At 35.7% G+C, this 13995-nt stretch overlaps 1 protein-coding gene across 1 annotated transcript; it reads right to left on the bottom strand.

Moving 5' to 3' along the window:
* Nucleotides 1-3247: 3247 nt before the first annotated feature.
* On the bottom strand, nt 3248-13281 carry LOC105439867 (NACHT, LRR and PYD domains-containing protein 12-like). The gene is made up of 8 exons (XM_030987690.1): nt 11719-13281; nt 10986-11174; nt 8800-9102; nt 8082-8246; nt 7300-7464; nt 6491-6655; nt 4513-4677; nt 3248-3262 (listed from the first exon to the last, which is right to left on the bottom strand). The coding sequence occupies exons 1-8, from the start codon at nt 13279-13281 to the stop codon at nt 3248-3250; spliced, it is 2730 nt and encodes a 909-aa protein (XP_030843550.1).
* Between the last annotated feature and the right edge of the window lie 714 nt (nt 13282-13995).

Here is a 13995-nt window from a genome sequence, read left to right on the forward strand (position 1 = left end):
CAAAATTGCTCAAATTACAAAAAACATCCTAGACTCGCGTGGATTTCAAAATCTCTCCTGAAATCTATCAACAGGAAGAACACCCTCTATTACAAATATAAAAAAAATCATACAGTTAAGTCCAAATTGAAATATTCTCGCTATCGTAACATCCTAACCACCTCGTTACGACTAGCAAAAAAGAATTACTTTACTAAACAATTTAACGTGAATAAAGGTGATATAAAAAACACTTGGAGGGTGATAAATAACGTTCTGAAATCCAGGCGAGTCTCAACTCACATTTCAAATATTATGATAAACGAAAACCGAATTCAAGATCCTCTTGTTATAGCAGAGGAATTTAATAATTATTTTGCTAACATTGGCCCAAATCTTGCTCAAAATATTCCTGTATCCGATTTGCATTTTCAATATTTCCTGGAAACGAAAAACACTAATTCAATGTTCTGCACCCCCATTCTGGAGCATGAAGTAATCGATATAGTTAAAAATATGAAAACAAAAAAAAGCGCAGGGAACGACGGTATTACAAATTTTATATTAAAAGAAATAATAGGTGAAATAGTTTCCCCTCTTACCCATTTGCTTAATCTGTCAATAATGAATGGCATCGTACCCAAAAAGATGAAAATAGCTAAAGTTATTCCAATTTTTAAAAAGGGGAACGCGCAAGACATTGGAAATTATCGCCCTATTTCTCTGCTCACGTCTTTTTCCAAAATACTTGGAAAATTGATGTACTCTCGAACAATGCAGTTTCTTATTGATTTTGATATTCTGTCTGATACCCAATTTGGGTTTAGGCAGAAACACTCTACAACCCATGCATTACTCATGTTTTTAGATAAAGTAGCTCATGCTATCGACGATATGGCCCATACTGTGGGTATTTTCCTGGACTTCTCCAAGGCCTTTGACACTATTAATCATGATATATTACTGTACAAGTTATCCCATTATGGGATTCGAGGAAAGGCCTTGGAGTGGTTCAGGAATTATCTCACAGACAGAAAACAGTATGTTAGTATTAATGGTCACGATTCTTATCAAAGATCAGTATCATGTGGTGTCCCACAAGGTTCATTATTGGGTCCGTTATTATTTGTAATATATATCAATGACTTCAGAAATTCGTCTGAAATAATGTCTTTTATTCTCTTTGCAGACGACACTAATATTTTTTATTCACATCGTGACCCTCAATATCTCCTGAGGACCGTTAATAGTGAACTTAAGCGGATACAAGCATGGATAAATGCGAACAAACTATCATTAAATGTCAGTAAAACCCACTTTATGCTGTTTAGCAATTGTATAAAATCCCTACCCGGTAATATTTTAATAGACAACACAAATTTAAACCAGGCCGAATCCACAAAATTTCTTGGTATCTACATTGACAGTGATTTATCATGGAAGATACACGTTAACTATTTGTGCAAGCTGACTTCTAGAAACACAGGTATTTTAATTAAACTAAAACACGAGTTCCCAACCCATATTTTGTTATCTCTGTATAACACCTTAATTTTACCTTACCTTAACTACGGTATTCTTGCCTGGGGAAACGGGACCAAAGCCCAACTTGAAAAACTTCTCATTATTCAAAAACGGGCAATAAGAAACATAAATCATGCGGGATTCCTTTCCCATACTAGTCAACTGTTTTTTAATAACAAAGTTCTCCGAATTGGTGATGTGTATGTGTACAGCGTAGGAGTGTTTATGTATCAATTAACTATAAATGAGTTACCTGCTGTTATTTGTGCACTCTTCGTACGAAATAATACAATCCATTCTTATTCCACTCGCCAACGTAACCTATTTCACCTTCCCCTTACACGAACTTTGTTTGCTCAAAAAAATATCACTTTTACGGGCCCTAAACTTTGGAATGACCTCCCCATTGAATTCACAGAATCAACCTCACTATATTCGTTCAAGCGCAAGCTGAAATGTCATCTCCTAAGCAATTACGCTTTAATGGTAGAAGAAGCTTGATGTTACTTTTAATAATTACTGTCGATGTTCAAACTGAATGTTTCTTTTAGTTTGCTGTTGTTACCCTGTGAATTGCCATTGCGTACGGGTAGTGAAAATGTTATACAAATATTGCTAAGTGTGTGAATATTGTTTATTTTTCTTCATAATAGGTATCAACTTAATTAAATTACGTTTTTTTTTTTTTAATATACACAAGACTATGTCATTGTTGTAACTTTCGGAGCCTATGACCTACAAGCATTGCTTTCTCGTTAGGCTCCATCATATTTCTTCCCTTATTCAACTTAGTCTTATGTATCATTCTTCTTTTTTTTTTTGTATAAACGCATCCTAAAATGAGTTCAAAATGTAACATGCTATATGTAATGATGTACTATACAACATGTGAGAAATATGAAAATAAACTGAAACTGAAAACTGAAACTGAATGTAATTATATATGTATACAAGTATGCAAATTAATAGGTATCCTCATACCAAGCGGATTATTCGAGAAATACCATTCGCATTTTTAATATCTTTATTGTATGTACAGACATTTATTAGTTTGTAAATAAGATGCTGTTACAAACTATTAGTTGAGGAATTTTTCATTTGATTATTTGTGTTGATTAATTGTTATAGATTAATTACCTTTATCTATAAATCGAAGAAATAAACACGAAGGTATCATGATTGGTTATTAATAGAAGGCCTATTGTAATCGAACCGATAGTAAAGAATAGCCATCCGTCTAGAGTCAGTAATGACAACAATATCACAATTCATGTAATACATGTGTGTTTGAACCCAAAAAATTGTTTAGTTAAGATTCATTCCATGTTTACATTTAGTGAGAAGGTGGCATCATTCACCTTTAATGAGTACGGGTCTTACTTATTAATACTTTTTAGAAAAGGGCAAACATTCTAATATCTCTATCTGATGAGATAGAGATATAGGAAATTGCCAAGAAAGATCAATAAGTGATAAATACATGAAAATAGTCTACGAGAAAAACTTTGACAGGGACTGAGAAAGTGAAAGACAGCCAGCTTGAGAGAGATAGAGAGAGAGAGAATGGAGAAGCATATGTAAGAAATAAATGGGAGGACAAGAGCAAAAAGTAAAAGCTACATAGGAAAAAAGTTGAGTTATAGAGAGACGCACTCCATCCTAATACATTAAAAAGAACTTCTCTCATATTCCTAACAAACTTTAGTTCGGATCGATTACTTATACTGGTACTTTTCGTTTACAATTAAATGACGGAAGTCTGTCCAAGCGCATCAAAATACAGAGAAATAAATGATGTTTACCGTAACAAATGTATGCATTAATAATTTAATTACTTAATTTCACATGAGCTGAAGAAAAGAAGTTTTAGCTCAGGAGTGTCATTTTTTCTGATGGGAGAGGGGCATTTCTGTCACAGTAAGAGAGGGGCTGGCATCAAGCATCCCTCACAAAAGGCATAGCTGGCTTGATTATATTTGTTGAGAAACTTTAATGACGAAATGCAGAACACAAAGCAGACATACAGACCTACTGAAAAGGTATTTATGTTTTTATTTCTAACTTTTTTAAATATATTTTTTTAAGTAAATCTGTTATTTTGCTGTTCTTTCTGTTTTGGGTATTTTTTTCTCCAAACGGGTGAAGAAAGGGCACATGTCCCAATTTCGCAAATTGTGAGATGATGTACCAAAACCTGTCCCCGGTCACGACGCCCCTGTCGAAAGGATATGCATTTCTATATTCACATTAATATTTGTTTTTAAAGATGTGTTTGTCTTTGCATTATAACCGATTTCACTTTGACCATTGAAGAATAAAACTGTCATCACAAGAACGAATATCTGCAGTTCCAAAGGAAAATTATTAAACGACTCAAATGACTGAAAGTGATAATCGATTGAATTTATATAATCATGACACTGAATTCCATTCAAATCAAATGATTCGTTTTCCTGATTTTCAGCATGGTCAGACTAGTGTTTTATAATGAGCGTGATTTTTACTAATGACCAAACATTAGTTCGAGGAATAAATTGCAAAATAGCGTTATGTTTAGTTTGGAGAATGCAATATATATATATATGTGAAGGAAATCGTTTCCAATACAAGAGAGATAGGAGAGAAAGAGACAGAGAGGGACAGAGAAAAAGTAATCTAAAGGACATGTTGTATCTTTCTATCTATATTGTGCATGAAATATCTTATTTTGACAATAAATGATATTTAAAGAACGCGGAATACCAGCCGGAATCTACAGGATGTCCCTTTTAAAACATTTAGATGCATCTATATCATTATGACACTCATTCTATTCACATGATTAATTGTCCTTGTTGTCAGCATAGCCAAGCTATTCTTAACATTGATAAGAGAGTGCTCGTAACTAATGAAAATTAAAGATTTCTTTTTTAAAAGTGTTACAAAGAACAGTTACCCCAAAGTTGAGTTTGAAGAATGCAAAACTATTTGGAAACAAATCTTTTCCAATACAAATCCTGTTTGGTATACCTGTGATATTGATGCCTCAGAGGCCATGGTCGAGTAGAACTTATCACTCAGCTTCACATCGAACAGTTTCAGTGAACGAAGATTCGGCATGAAGCAGAGACCTCTCGCGTAATGAGAGGATGCAGCAGGACCGAGATCCGCGTTCGAGTGCTCTAGCTCCTCAATCTGGTGATGTGACGGAACAGGTTGAATAGAGTGAATAGTATTATCAAGTTTAGACGACACGTCTGATTTCAATAATATTTGTTATAGTCATTAATTTGGCATCATTGACCTCTCTTTAGACTTTTAATGCAAGAGAAAGGAAAAGGGAGGGGAGAGAGGAAGAGAGAGAGAGAGAGACAGGGAGAGACAGAGTGAAACCGATATACACAAAGAGACAGAGAGATAAAGATAGAGAGACGGGCTAAACGTACAAGGGAAGTGGGTGTGGTAAAAGCACAGAAAGACGAGATGGAGTAAGACAAATGTGACGATGTATGATTAATTTTAAAGGAGAGACCATGTCTGTTCAAGAAAAATATATACATGTTATCTTGTTATCAACAGTGTACATGTGATCTCTTATTGAGACTCTTTACAAAATATAAATAATAACAATCTTTTAAAAATGCGCAATACTATTTGTAGGATACGTGATTTTTACAATACGCTTATACATGTATTTCAATCTATTTCATTATGCCACCAAAATCCATTCAATTCACATAATTTATTTCCTCGTCAGCATGGCGAAACTATTTATTACATTGATATGAGAGTGCTCGAGACTATTAAATGAAAATAAATGATTTCTTTCCAAAAAGAAATGTGAAAATACAGTTATGCCCCCTTCACATTCATAGGTTTTGCTTACGAGTCCTTACAGATCGCACAAATTCACAGAGCCTTACAATTTAGCCACTTCCACGACCAATTTAAGAGCTGTTACGAGATATTACGAGCTATTTACGGTTTATTACGAGTTATTACGAGTTACTATAATGTATTTTGGCATAGTTCCACGATTTGTTACGAGTTGTCACAGATAACTACGAGCAACTTAAGGGCATTTTACGAGCTTTTTAATGATTGTTACGAGTATATTACATAATCTTACTATTCATTGAAGCTTTTACGTGTTTGTTACGACCTCTTTACGTGTTGTTATGAATAGTTACGATTATTTACCAGTCCTTACGATTTTGCAGCTTATATACCTTTCCCCAAATCGTAAACAATATATAAGAATACGTAATGTATACGTATATATTGGTAAAGTACTCGTAACTCAACGTAAAGTGCTCGTTATAACTCATAACAATTCGTAAAGCCATCGTAACACGACCCGATTGAAATCGTAAACAACACGAAAGCAATCCGTAAATAATCCATAACAGCCCCTTCACATACACAGATTTTTCTTAAGCAGGGCTCCCACTTAGCCGAGTTGAAGCCTCGAGATGTGGCGATTTATCCCGAGTTACAAGAAGAGCTGTTCGCGAATTATTACGAGTGCCTCTTTGAGGCAACTCACCAAATCGCCAAATCGCCAAATCGTAAGAATTCGTGAAAGATCTGTGAATTTTTATAAAATGTGTATGTGAAGGGGGTATTATACAAATCGTAAACTAACCGTAACAAATCGTTTCAAAATCGTTACAAGTCATTTACGGATTCTTGTGAGCAGTTTACTGGTGGTTGTTGCGAGCGGTCTACGATACTTACTGATTGTTACGAGTTATTTACGGAAAAATCAATCCGTGGACAATCGTAAGAAGATTTTTGACACGTCTAAAAATTATCCTCTCCTTTCTGTGAGTTGTTGCGATTTGCAACGAGTTATTCACGGATACCAGCGAGTTAATTACGGATGCCTGCGATTTACTACAAGTTGGCGATCCGTAAGGACATGTGAAGGGGGCGTTAACCCATATGTTGAGCTTGAAAAATGCAAAGTAAGTTGAAAAAGAAAAGTTGTTTGCAATATTGGGTATACCTTTAATTTTGATGCCTCAGTGGCCATCGTCGAGTAGAATTCATCTTTCAGCTTCACAGTGCTCAGATCCAGTGAACGAAGATTTGGCATAGAGAAGAGACCTCTCGCGTAATGAAAGGATGCATGAGAACCCAGGTCTGCGTGCCAGTGGTTTACCTTCTCAATCTGATGATGGGACAGGAAAGTTTTAAACGAGAGAAGAGTATTATAAAGTATAGACGACATGACTGATTTCAATATTTTTCATTGTCATTAATGTAACATCATTAACCTATACTTTGACTTTTAAAGCAAGAGAAAGAGAAAAGGAGGAAAGAGAGAGATAGAGATAGAGAGACGGGCTAAAATCACAAGGGAAATGGATTTGGTAAGAACACAGAAAGACAAGATGGAGTGAGACAAATGTGATTAATTATAGATAGTTGTAAAGGAGAGACCGTGTCCGTTCAAGCAGAATACAACATATGTTATTTTTGTATCTACAATGTACATGTGATATTTTATCGAGACTATTTACAAAATATAAATAATTTCTTTTTAAAAATGAGAAAAACTATAAATAGTATACGTGTTTTGAAAACACACTTTTATATGAATCTATTTTATTATGTCACCAAAGTTCATTCTATTTCTTTCCTTGTCAGCTTGGCCAAACTATAGCATTAATATGAGAGTACTCGTAACTAATGAAGATAAATGATTTCTATCCTTGTTTAATGTGAATAACAATTTCCCATATATTCAGTTTGAAGAATGCAAAACTATTGGGCAAAAAAATTGTTTCTAATACAAATCGTTTTTGGGTATACATTTGATTTTGATGCCTCAGTGGCCATCGTCGAGTAGAAGTTATCACTCAGCTCCATGATGTACAGACCCAGTGATCGAAGATTTGGCATGGAGCAGAGACCTCTCACATAATGAGAGGATGCAGCAGAACCCAGAGTGGCGGACCAGTGGTTTAGCTCCTCAATCTGGTGATGACAAGACATTTTGAATAGAGTGAATAGTAATATCAAGTATAGACGACATGTGTACTTTAAATACTTTTCCTTTGCATTAATGTAACATCATTAACCTATACCAAGACATTTAAAGCAAGAGAATGAAAAATAGAGGAAAAAGATATAGAGGAAAGAGAGAGAGGGGGAGATAGAGAGACGGGTTAAAAGTACAAGGGAAATGGGTGTGGTAAGAGCAAGGAAAGACGAGATGGAGTGAGACAAAATGTGATTAATTATAAATAATTGTAAAGAAGAGACCGTGTTTGTTCAAGCAGAATACGAAATATAGATAATTTCTTTTTGTTTAATGCAACAACCTTTCTATAGTATACGTGTCTTTATCACACACTTTTATATAAATCTTTGTAATTATGTCACTACGGGTAATTCTACTCACATGATTTATTTCTTTGTCAGCTTGGCCAAACTATGTCTTATGTTGATATGAGAGTACTCGTGACTAATGAAAATATATGATTTAATTTTTTATTTAATGTGAAAAACAGTTACCTCAAAAGTTGAGTTTGAAAAAAGCAAAACTATTGGGGGGGGGGGTTGTTTCCAATTCAAATCGTGTTTGGGTATACCTTTGAGTTTGATGCCTCAGTGACCATCGTTGAGTAGAACTCATCACTCAGCTTCAAACTGCCCAGCGTCAATGATCGAAGTTTTGGCATGAAGCAGAGACCTCTCGCGTAATGAGAGGATGCAGCAGAACCCAGATCCGCATGCCAGTGGCTTAGCTTCTCAATCTGGTGATGTGACAGAACAGGTTGAATAGAGTGAATAGTATTATGAAGTATAATGTCAATATTTTCCATTGTCATTAATTTAACATCATCAATCTATACTAAGACTTTTAAAGCAAGAAAAACAGAGAGAGGGGAAAGAGAGGGGGAAAGAGAGGGGAAAAGAGAGAGACAGAGAGAGCCCGGCTATTAACGTACAATAGTTACATTGCTATAGTTTGGCCAAGCTGACAAGGAAAATGGATGTGGTAAGAGCACAGAAAGACGAGATGGGTAACACAAATGTGATTAATTATAAATAGTTGTAAAGGAGAGACCGTGTCTGTTCATGCAGGATACAAATATGTTATTTGTTTATATATAGTGTGCATTTGGTATCTCATTGAAACTATTCACAAAATATAAATAATTTCTTTTTTTTATGCGAAAAACTATTTATAGTATACTTGTTTTGAAAACACACTTTTATATGAATCTATTTCATTATGTCACCAACGTTCATTCTATTTACATCATTTATTTCCTTGATAGCTTGGCCGAACTATAGCATTGATACGAAAGTACTCGTAACTAATGAAAATAAATGGATTTCTATTTTATTTTTAATGTGAAAAAATTCATCCAAATATTCAGTTTGAAGAATGCAAACTATTGGGGAATTGTTTCTAATACAAATCGTGTTTGGGTATACATTTGATTTTGATGCCTCAGTGGCCATCGTTGAGTAGAACTCATCACTCAGCTTCATAGCACTGTACATATACAGTGATCGAAGATTTGGCATGGAGCAGAGACCTCTCGCGTAATGAGAGGATGCAGCAGAACCCAGATCCGCGTGCCAGTGGCTTAGCTCCTCGATCTGGTGATGTGACAGAACAGAACATGTTTGAAAACACACTTTTGTATGAATATATATCTTTATCACAATTAAGTCCAGTCTATTTACATGGTTCATGCTTCTTGTCATCATGGTCAGCCCATCATATTGATATGAGCGTGCTTTTGACTCATGACGAAAAATGATTGCAAAGTACATGCAAATACTATTTATAGGATAAGTGCTTTTAAACACGCTTTTAGATCCGAGAGGTAGTGCGTTAGATCCTCATTATGGTGATGTGACAGGACAGGTTGAATAAAGTGAATAGTAATATTAACATCTTCAATTGAAGGAATACTTATGTACAGTAATGTAACATTATGATGGATGGTATGCCATCGATATATATACTTAGACTATCATGAGCTTTCTTCTACACTGTTGGTCATAATGGTGGAATAATTTTTTAAGAAAAAAAAATCCTCTATGTGGGCATGCCTTGACCCATAATGCATTGCCCTAGAGATTTTTTTTTTTTTATGTTGGGGACCGGGGGAAAATGCAATGAATTATTGAAAATATATTGCATTTTCTTTGTTTTTTATTTGTGGGGGCGACGACGTACCCTAGCCCCCGCTGCGTACAGTCATGATTCAGTGGCTAAGCAATGGCCTCGTTACTGTGAGCCCCCAGGATCAAAACCGTATCGATATGCTTTATTAGTGCCCTTTTATGAGGCATTATTCCTCATTACTGTCAGTTATGACTTAAGGACGTAGGTCCCCTAGTACACTGTAGATTAGCATAGTAGCATACACATGCTTCAGCAGTCACGCAAAACAAACACTCACAAATTATTATTCAGTCAAATCTGAGAATGTATACTATTATCTAGATCTAGTAAGAATAAATCATTTTTAAAATCTTTCCATAAATCGGGGTAAAAAAAAATATTCCACCATTATGACCAACAGTGTAGTTAGATTGAAAGAAACACACATATTGAGTAAACCTAATGGTAGAAGAATCAAATGGTGAACAGGGAAAATAGAGTAAAAGGTTACTTATTGCATGCCATTAGAACTTTTCGTCAACCTTTTTCAAATAGAAAGATTTAAACAAGTTTGTTCTGCCATTCAAGTATAACAACTCCATGATATAAACATATATCAATTAAATCTAGGATAGCAGAAGAGCATAATGTGCGAGACAATGAAATATAACAAAAAGATGAGGAGAATTTATTGATAATTGATCATCATTACGTAACTGTTCTGTTGTCATATGCCATATGAAAAATAGAGCAAATTGATATATGATCATTAATAGTTTCTACTTAGCATTTTCTTTCATAAAGCAGTCACATAATAAAAGAAAATATATAAAAGTGAAGAAATAAGGCAATATGGGTAAAGATATTAAAAGAAAAAAGGAGATATTATATAATTTTGTTCATGAATGTAAACAAAATTCTTTACTTAAATTGTGAAAGAAATGGTGTGGAATCGATCAGAAAAGGTTGATCATCTAGCATATAAGTATTGGTGTGTACTGCAAGGTTCTGGAATCATCAAAATGATAAGAAATTTGGCCCAGTCTTGGTAAAGTAACAAGCACTTTACACAGAAAGATGTATAGGGACTACACAAACATGAGGCTTAAAAATCCGTCCCGATTTTTATGTTATTACATGCCATATTTAGAATATGAAGGCATTTGAAGAGCCATGCTTTTCAGGTAACATTTTGTATCTGATATTCTTCCACACTTGCATAATAACAATGATAACGCTCACAAATTATTTTTACCTCTTCCCAGAACTCAACCTTCTCTTTAAATAAGCAACAAATAGCATGCATCGATTAAGGAATAATGATAATTATGATTTAGGATTCATCAACGTAAATAAAGTAATCACAAACCATGGACTGTGGAGCAGCAGCAGACATTCCTGTGTAGAATTTGTTATCCAGTTCGGTTCGAATTGTCACCTCTCGTAAGGTCTGCAATGTGAAGAGACCTACTGCTGCTGCTACATCAGACGATGATGCGGTAGCTTCAAAGGACTCGCTAACACCCAATGTTTCGCGAATCGAGGAACTTCGTCTTACCTGTACAACAAATACATTTTAGCATTCAATCTATAAATACTTTCAATAATTATAATCAATCATACCTTCTAATGGTTTAATTTGTGCAAACAATTCTTATAGCATGTATTCGTTTGTAAAAGGAATACAAAACAGACCAAGTCATTTTCTTGATGTCTTCACGATTAGGCCAGATTCTGACGGCATGTGTTATGTAAATAGCATGGATACAAACTCACATTCTTATCATCACGAATTATGGAAGGTGATATGAACAGGACAAAACAAATTTAGATTTATCTTTTGTTTTAGTTATCTGTAATAAGCATACTTGAAAAGTGGATAGCGATTGAGGTATTTATGGAGGGCATATTGAATATAGAATGACCTATATTTTCGATATACTTTCGACGGTATAATGTGTAGTTGTCCTTTTCTTTGTAGCCAAATTTGCAAATGCAATTACTGAAAGCTCAACAGGTGACAGTATTCCCTAAATATAATACAATTTACAATTAGATGAGTGAAAATGTAATACGTCTATAATTCTATTCACGAAACTTACTACTTCCTTCCCTATTGGTTCCAGAGTGAAGAGAAATGCGGCATTTGAAAGACTAGAAGTTAACTTTAGAGTTGCCTCCGTCTTCAACAGGTTCCTGACGGGATCAATGGCTTCTGAATTATGACATTCAAATGCACACTGAATGATGAACTCCGTGTCATCAACCTTCTTGCATAGGACTTCCAGGATCGACTTTCCTACTTCACCTCCATGAGCTGCAGTGAAGTACAGGACATATCTGAATTCCTTGTAGTCTTCTAAAAGAGTGTCCGCCAGGATTCTGTTGAATTCTTGACGATCTTCGTTGAACAGCGATGCAAGGTAGAAACTCGCTATGTACTCCTGCAATAACTTATGAGGGAAAGAAAATTCTTGAATGAATTGCTTTCGCTGACTTTCTCTGATTTGCAAGGGTGCTGGCCTTATTTCCTTACTAAGAATCCCGACCTCGCATGCAGTCATTGCAGCCTCTTTGCATGAGTCGAGCGCCTTTTCATCGAAGATGAGCTGTTTAACCAATAGACCTTGAAATGCGATACAACTAATATCTTTCATACTTTCACTAGCTTTCGCTATGCGGCTTTCATAGCCCTCTTCTAAATCATTTGGTTTGGAAAAGTATTGCTCTTGAAGTGAAAAGACAAGACGCTTCAAGAGTTGCGAGAATGTTTCCATCGTCTGAAAATTTTCCCGTCCACTTGGCGTTTTCCACAAGCTACATAGCATACTGCAGAATATCGGGAAGGGTGCCATGTACTCAGAAACCACTTGGTTTTTATCAATGAAGTTAATGAGGGTCGAAGCAGAATCAGAATCATCTTTGAAATAGTTTTTGATATATGCTGTCATGTTTTCCTTTGCGAAGCCCTTAACCTTACCAAACGTGTAATGGTCATTAATCGCCATGATGCTCTTGATCTGATCGGCTCCAAAAGGACGGGTTGTAATAACGACTGGGGTATCAATGAATCGTTCACCTCTCACGATCGATACGATAGCGTCATTGCGATGAGGCTTTTTGATGTCGATTTGTGCCTCGTCCAGTCCGTCCAATAGGATAAGGACTTTTCTCTGATTTTTCCTGATATATTCATCAACCCATTCCCCCTTTACTTCCAAATCATCTGGGAAATGGCTCATGACAGTATCCCCAAAGAATTCGCTCTCTTTAATCTCTCGAAATGATTCAAGAAAAAGCAGATTGATTTCTTGAAGAATTTTACCCTCAGCCCAATCAAGAGCGATCTTAGCAAACAGCGTCGATTTTCCTACACCAGCTTCTCCAATGAAAGCTAAACGTGTTACAAAACCTTTCGGAGTGTCAGTTTTGATGAATTTAAACAACCCGTCGTAATCTATTGGCTTCTCCCTTTCCCCTTCCAATCCCAACATCAGAACGAGACTGACATAGATGTGCTGAAGCCATGTTCGTGACTCAGGGTTCACAGGCGATGTTTTGATCTGACCAAATTTCTTGCGATATCTACTTTTCAGTTGTTCTCTTAACTTCATAAAGTCACCTTTCATCGCCTCATCGTCACCTGAGGAAAAAGAGTAGAGCATTATTGCAAAATAATAACGTTCGTAATAAAATTAGATACAAAATTAGATAAAAACCTGGTTCAAAACTTGGCCCAATCAGCTGAAAAAAAAATAACAAACCCTCAACGTTGACAGTAGACCTTGCCTCTCGTTCTTTTCGACGGTTGTTTTGGAAGATCGCGCGATAAATGGAGACACTGCGCTGCTAGAGGTATGGGTGTGATTGAAGAATATAAAACATATTAAAAAACGGACAGAATCTGGACTACGAAGGATAAACCCGGCCTCCGGACACAGATCTACTTATTTGAACCCCCTTGTAAAATTTGCAGTGGGTATGCCGATCTGTCTTCGGAAGCCAAGGTTCTCGCTGTTTTTCAGTGGGGTGGAATGATCGTGAGACAAGTTTTTCCGACTGGTAAATTGAACCTGTAAATCACATGAAGTGCGACGGCGGGACTCGAACCGTGGACCTTGTGATCGACAGTCCGGCGACGTATCCATTCGACCACAACACCACTACAATAATGAGTGCTGCCCCAACGCAACATTTAGATGGAAACTAATATTACAGCACATAAATGAACCTAAATGACACGTGAAAGGGCTTTAGCTCTAATGTTTATTTTGTGTACCAATTTATTGCACGTTCTCGTAATTGTGTGTGCATAAAATTGTCTTTTCTACCTATCAGAGGATACCAATGCAACACTCGTTGAACTAATTTATAATAGA

The sequence above is a fragment of the Strongylocentrotus purpuratus genome, unplaced genomic scaffold (genome assembly GCF_000002235.5).
Source record: "Strongylocentrotus purpuratus isolate Spur 01 unplaced genomic scaffold, Spur_5.0 spur5_scaffold_16, whole genome shotgun sequence".
NCBI lineage: Eukaryota > Metazoa > Echinodermata > Echinoidea > Camarodonta > Strongylocentrotidae > Strongylocentrotus > Strongylocentrotus purpuratus.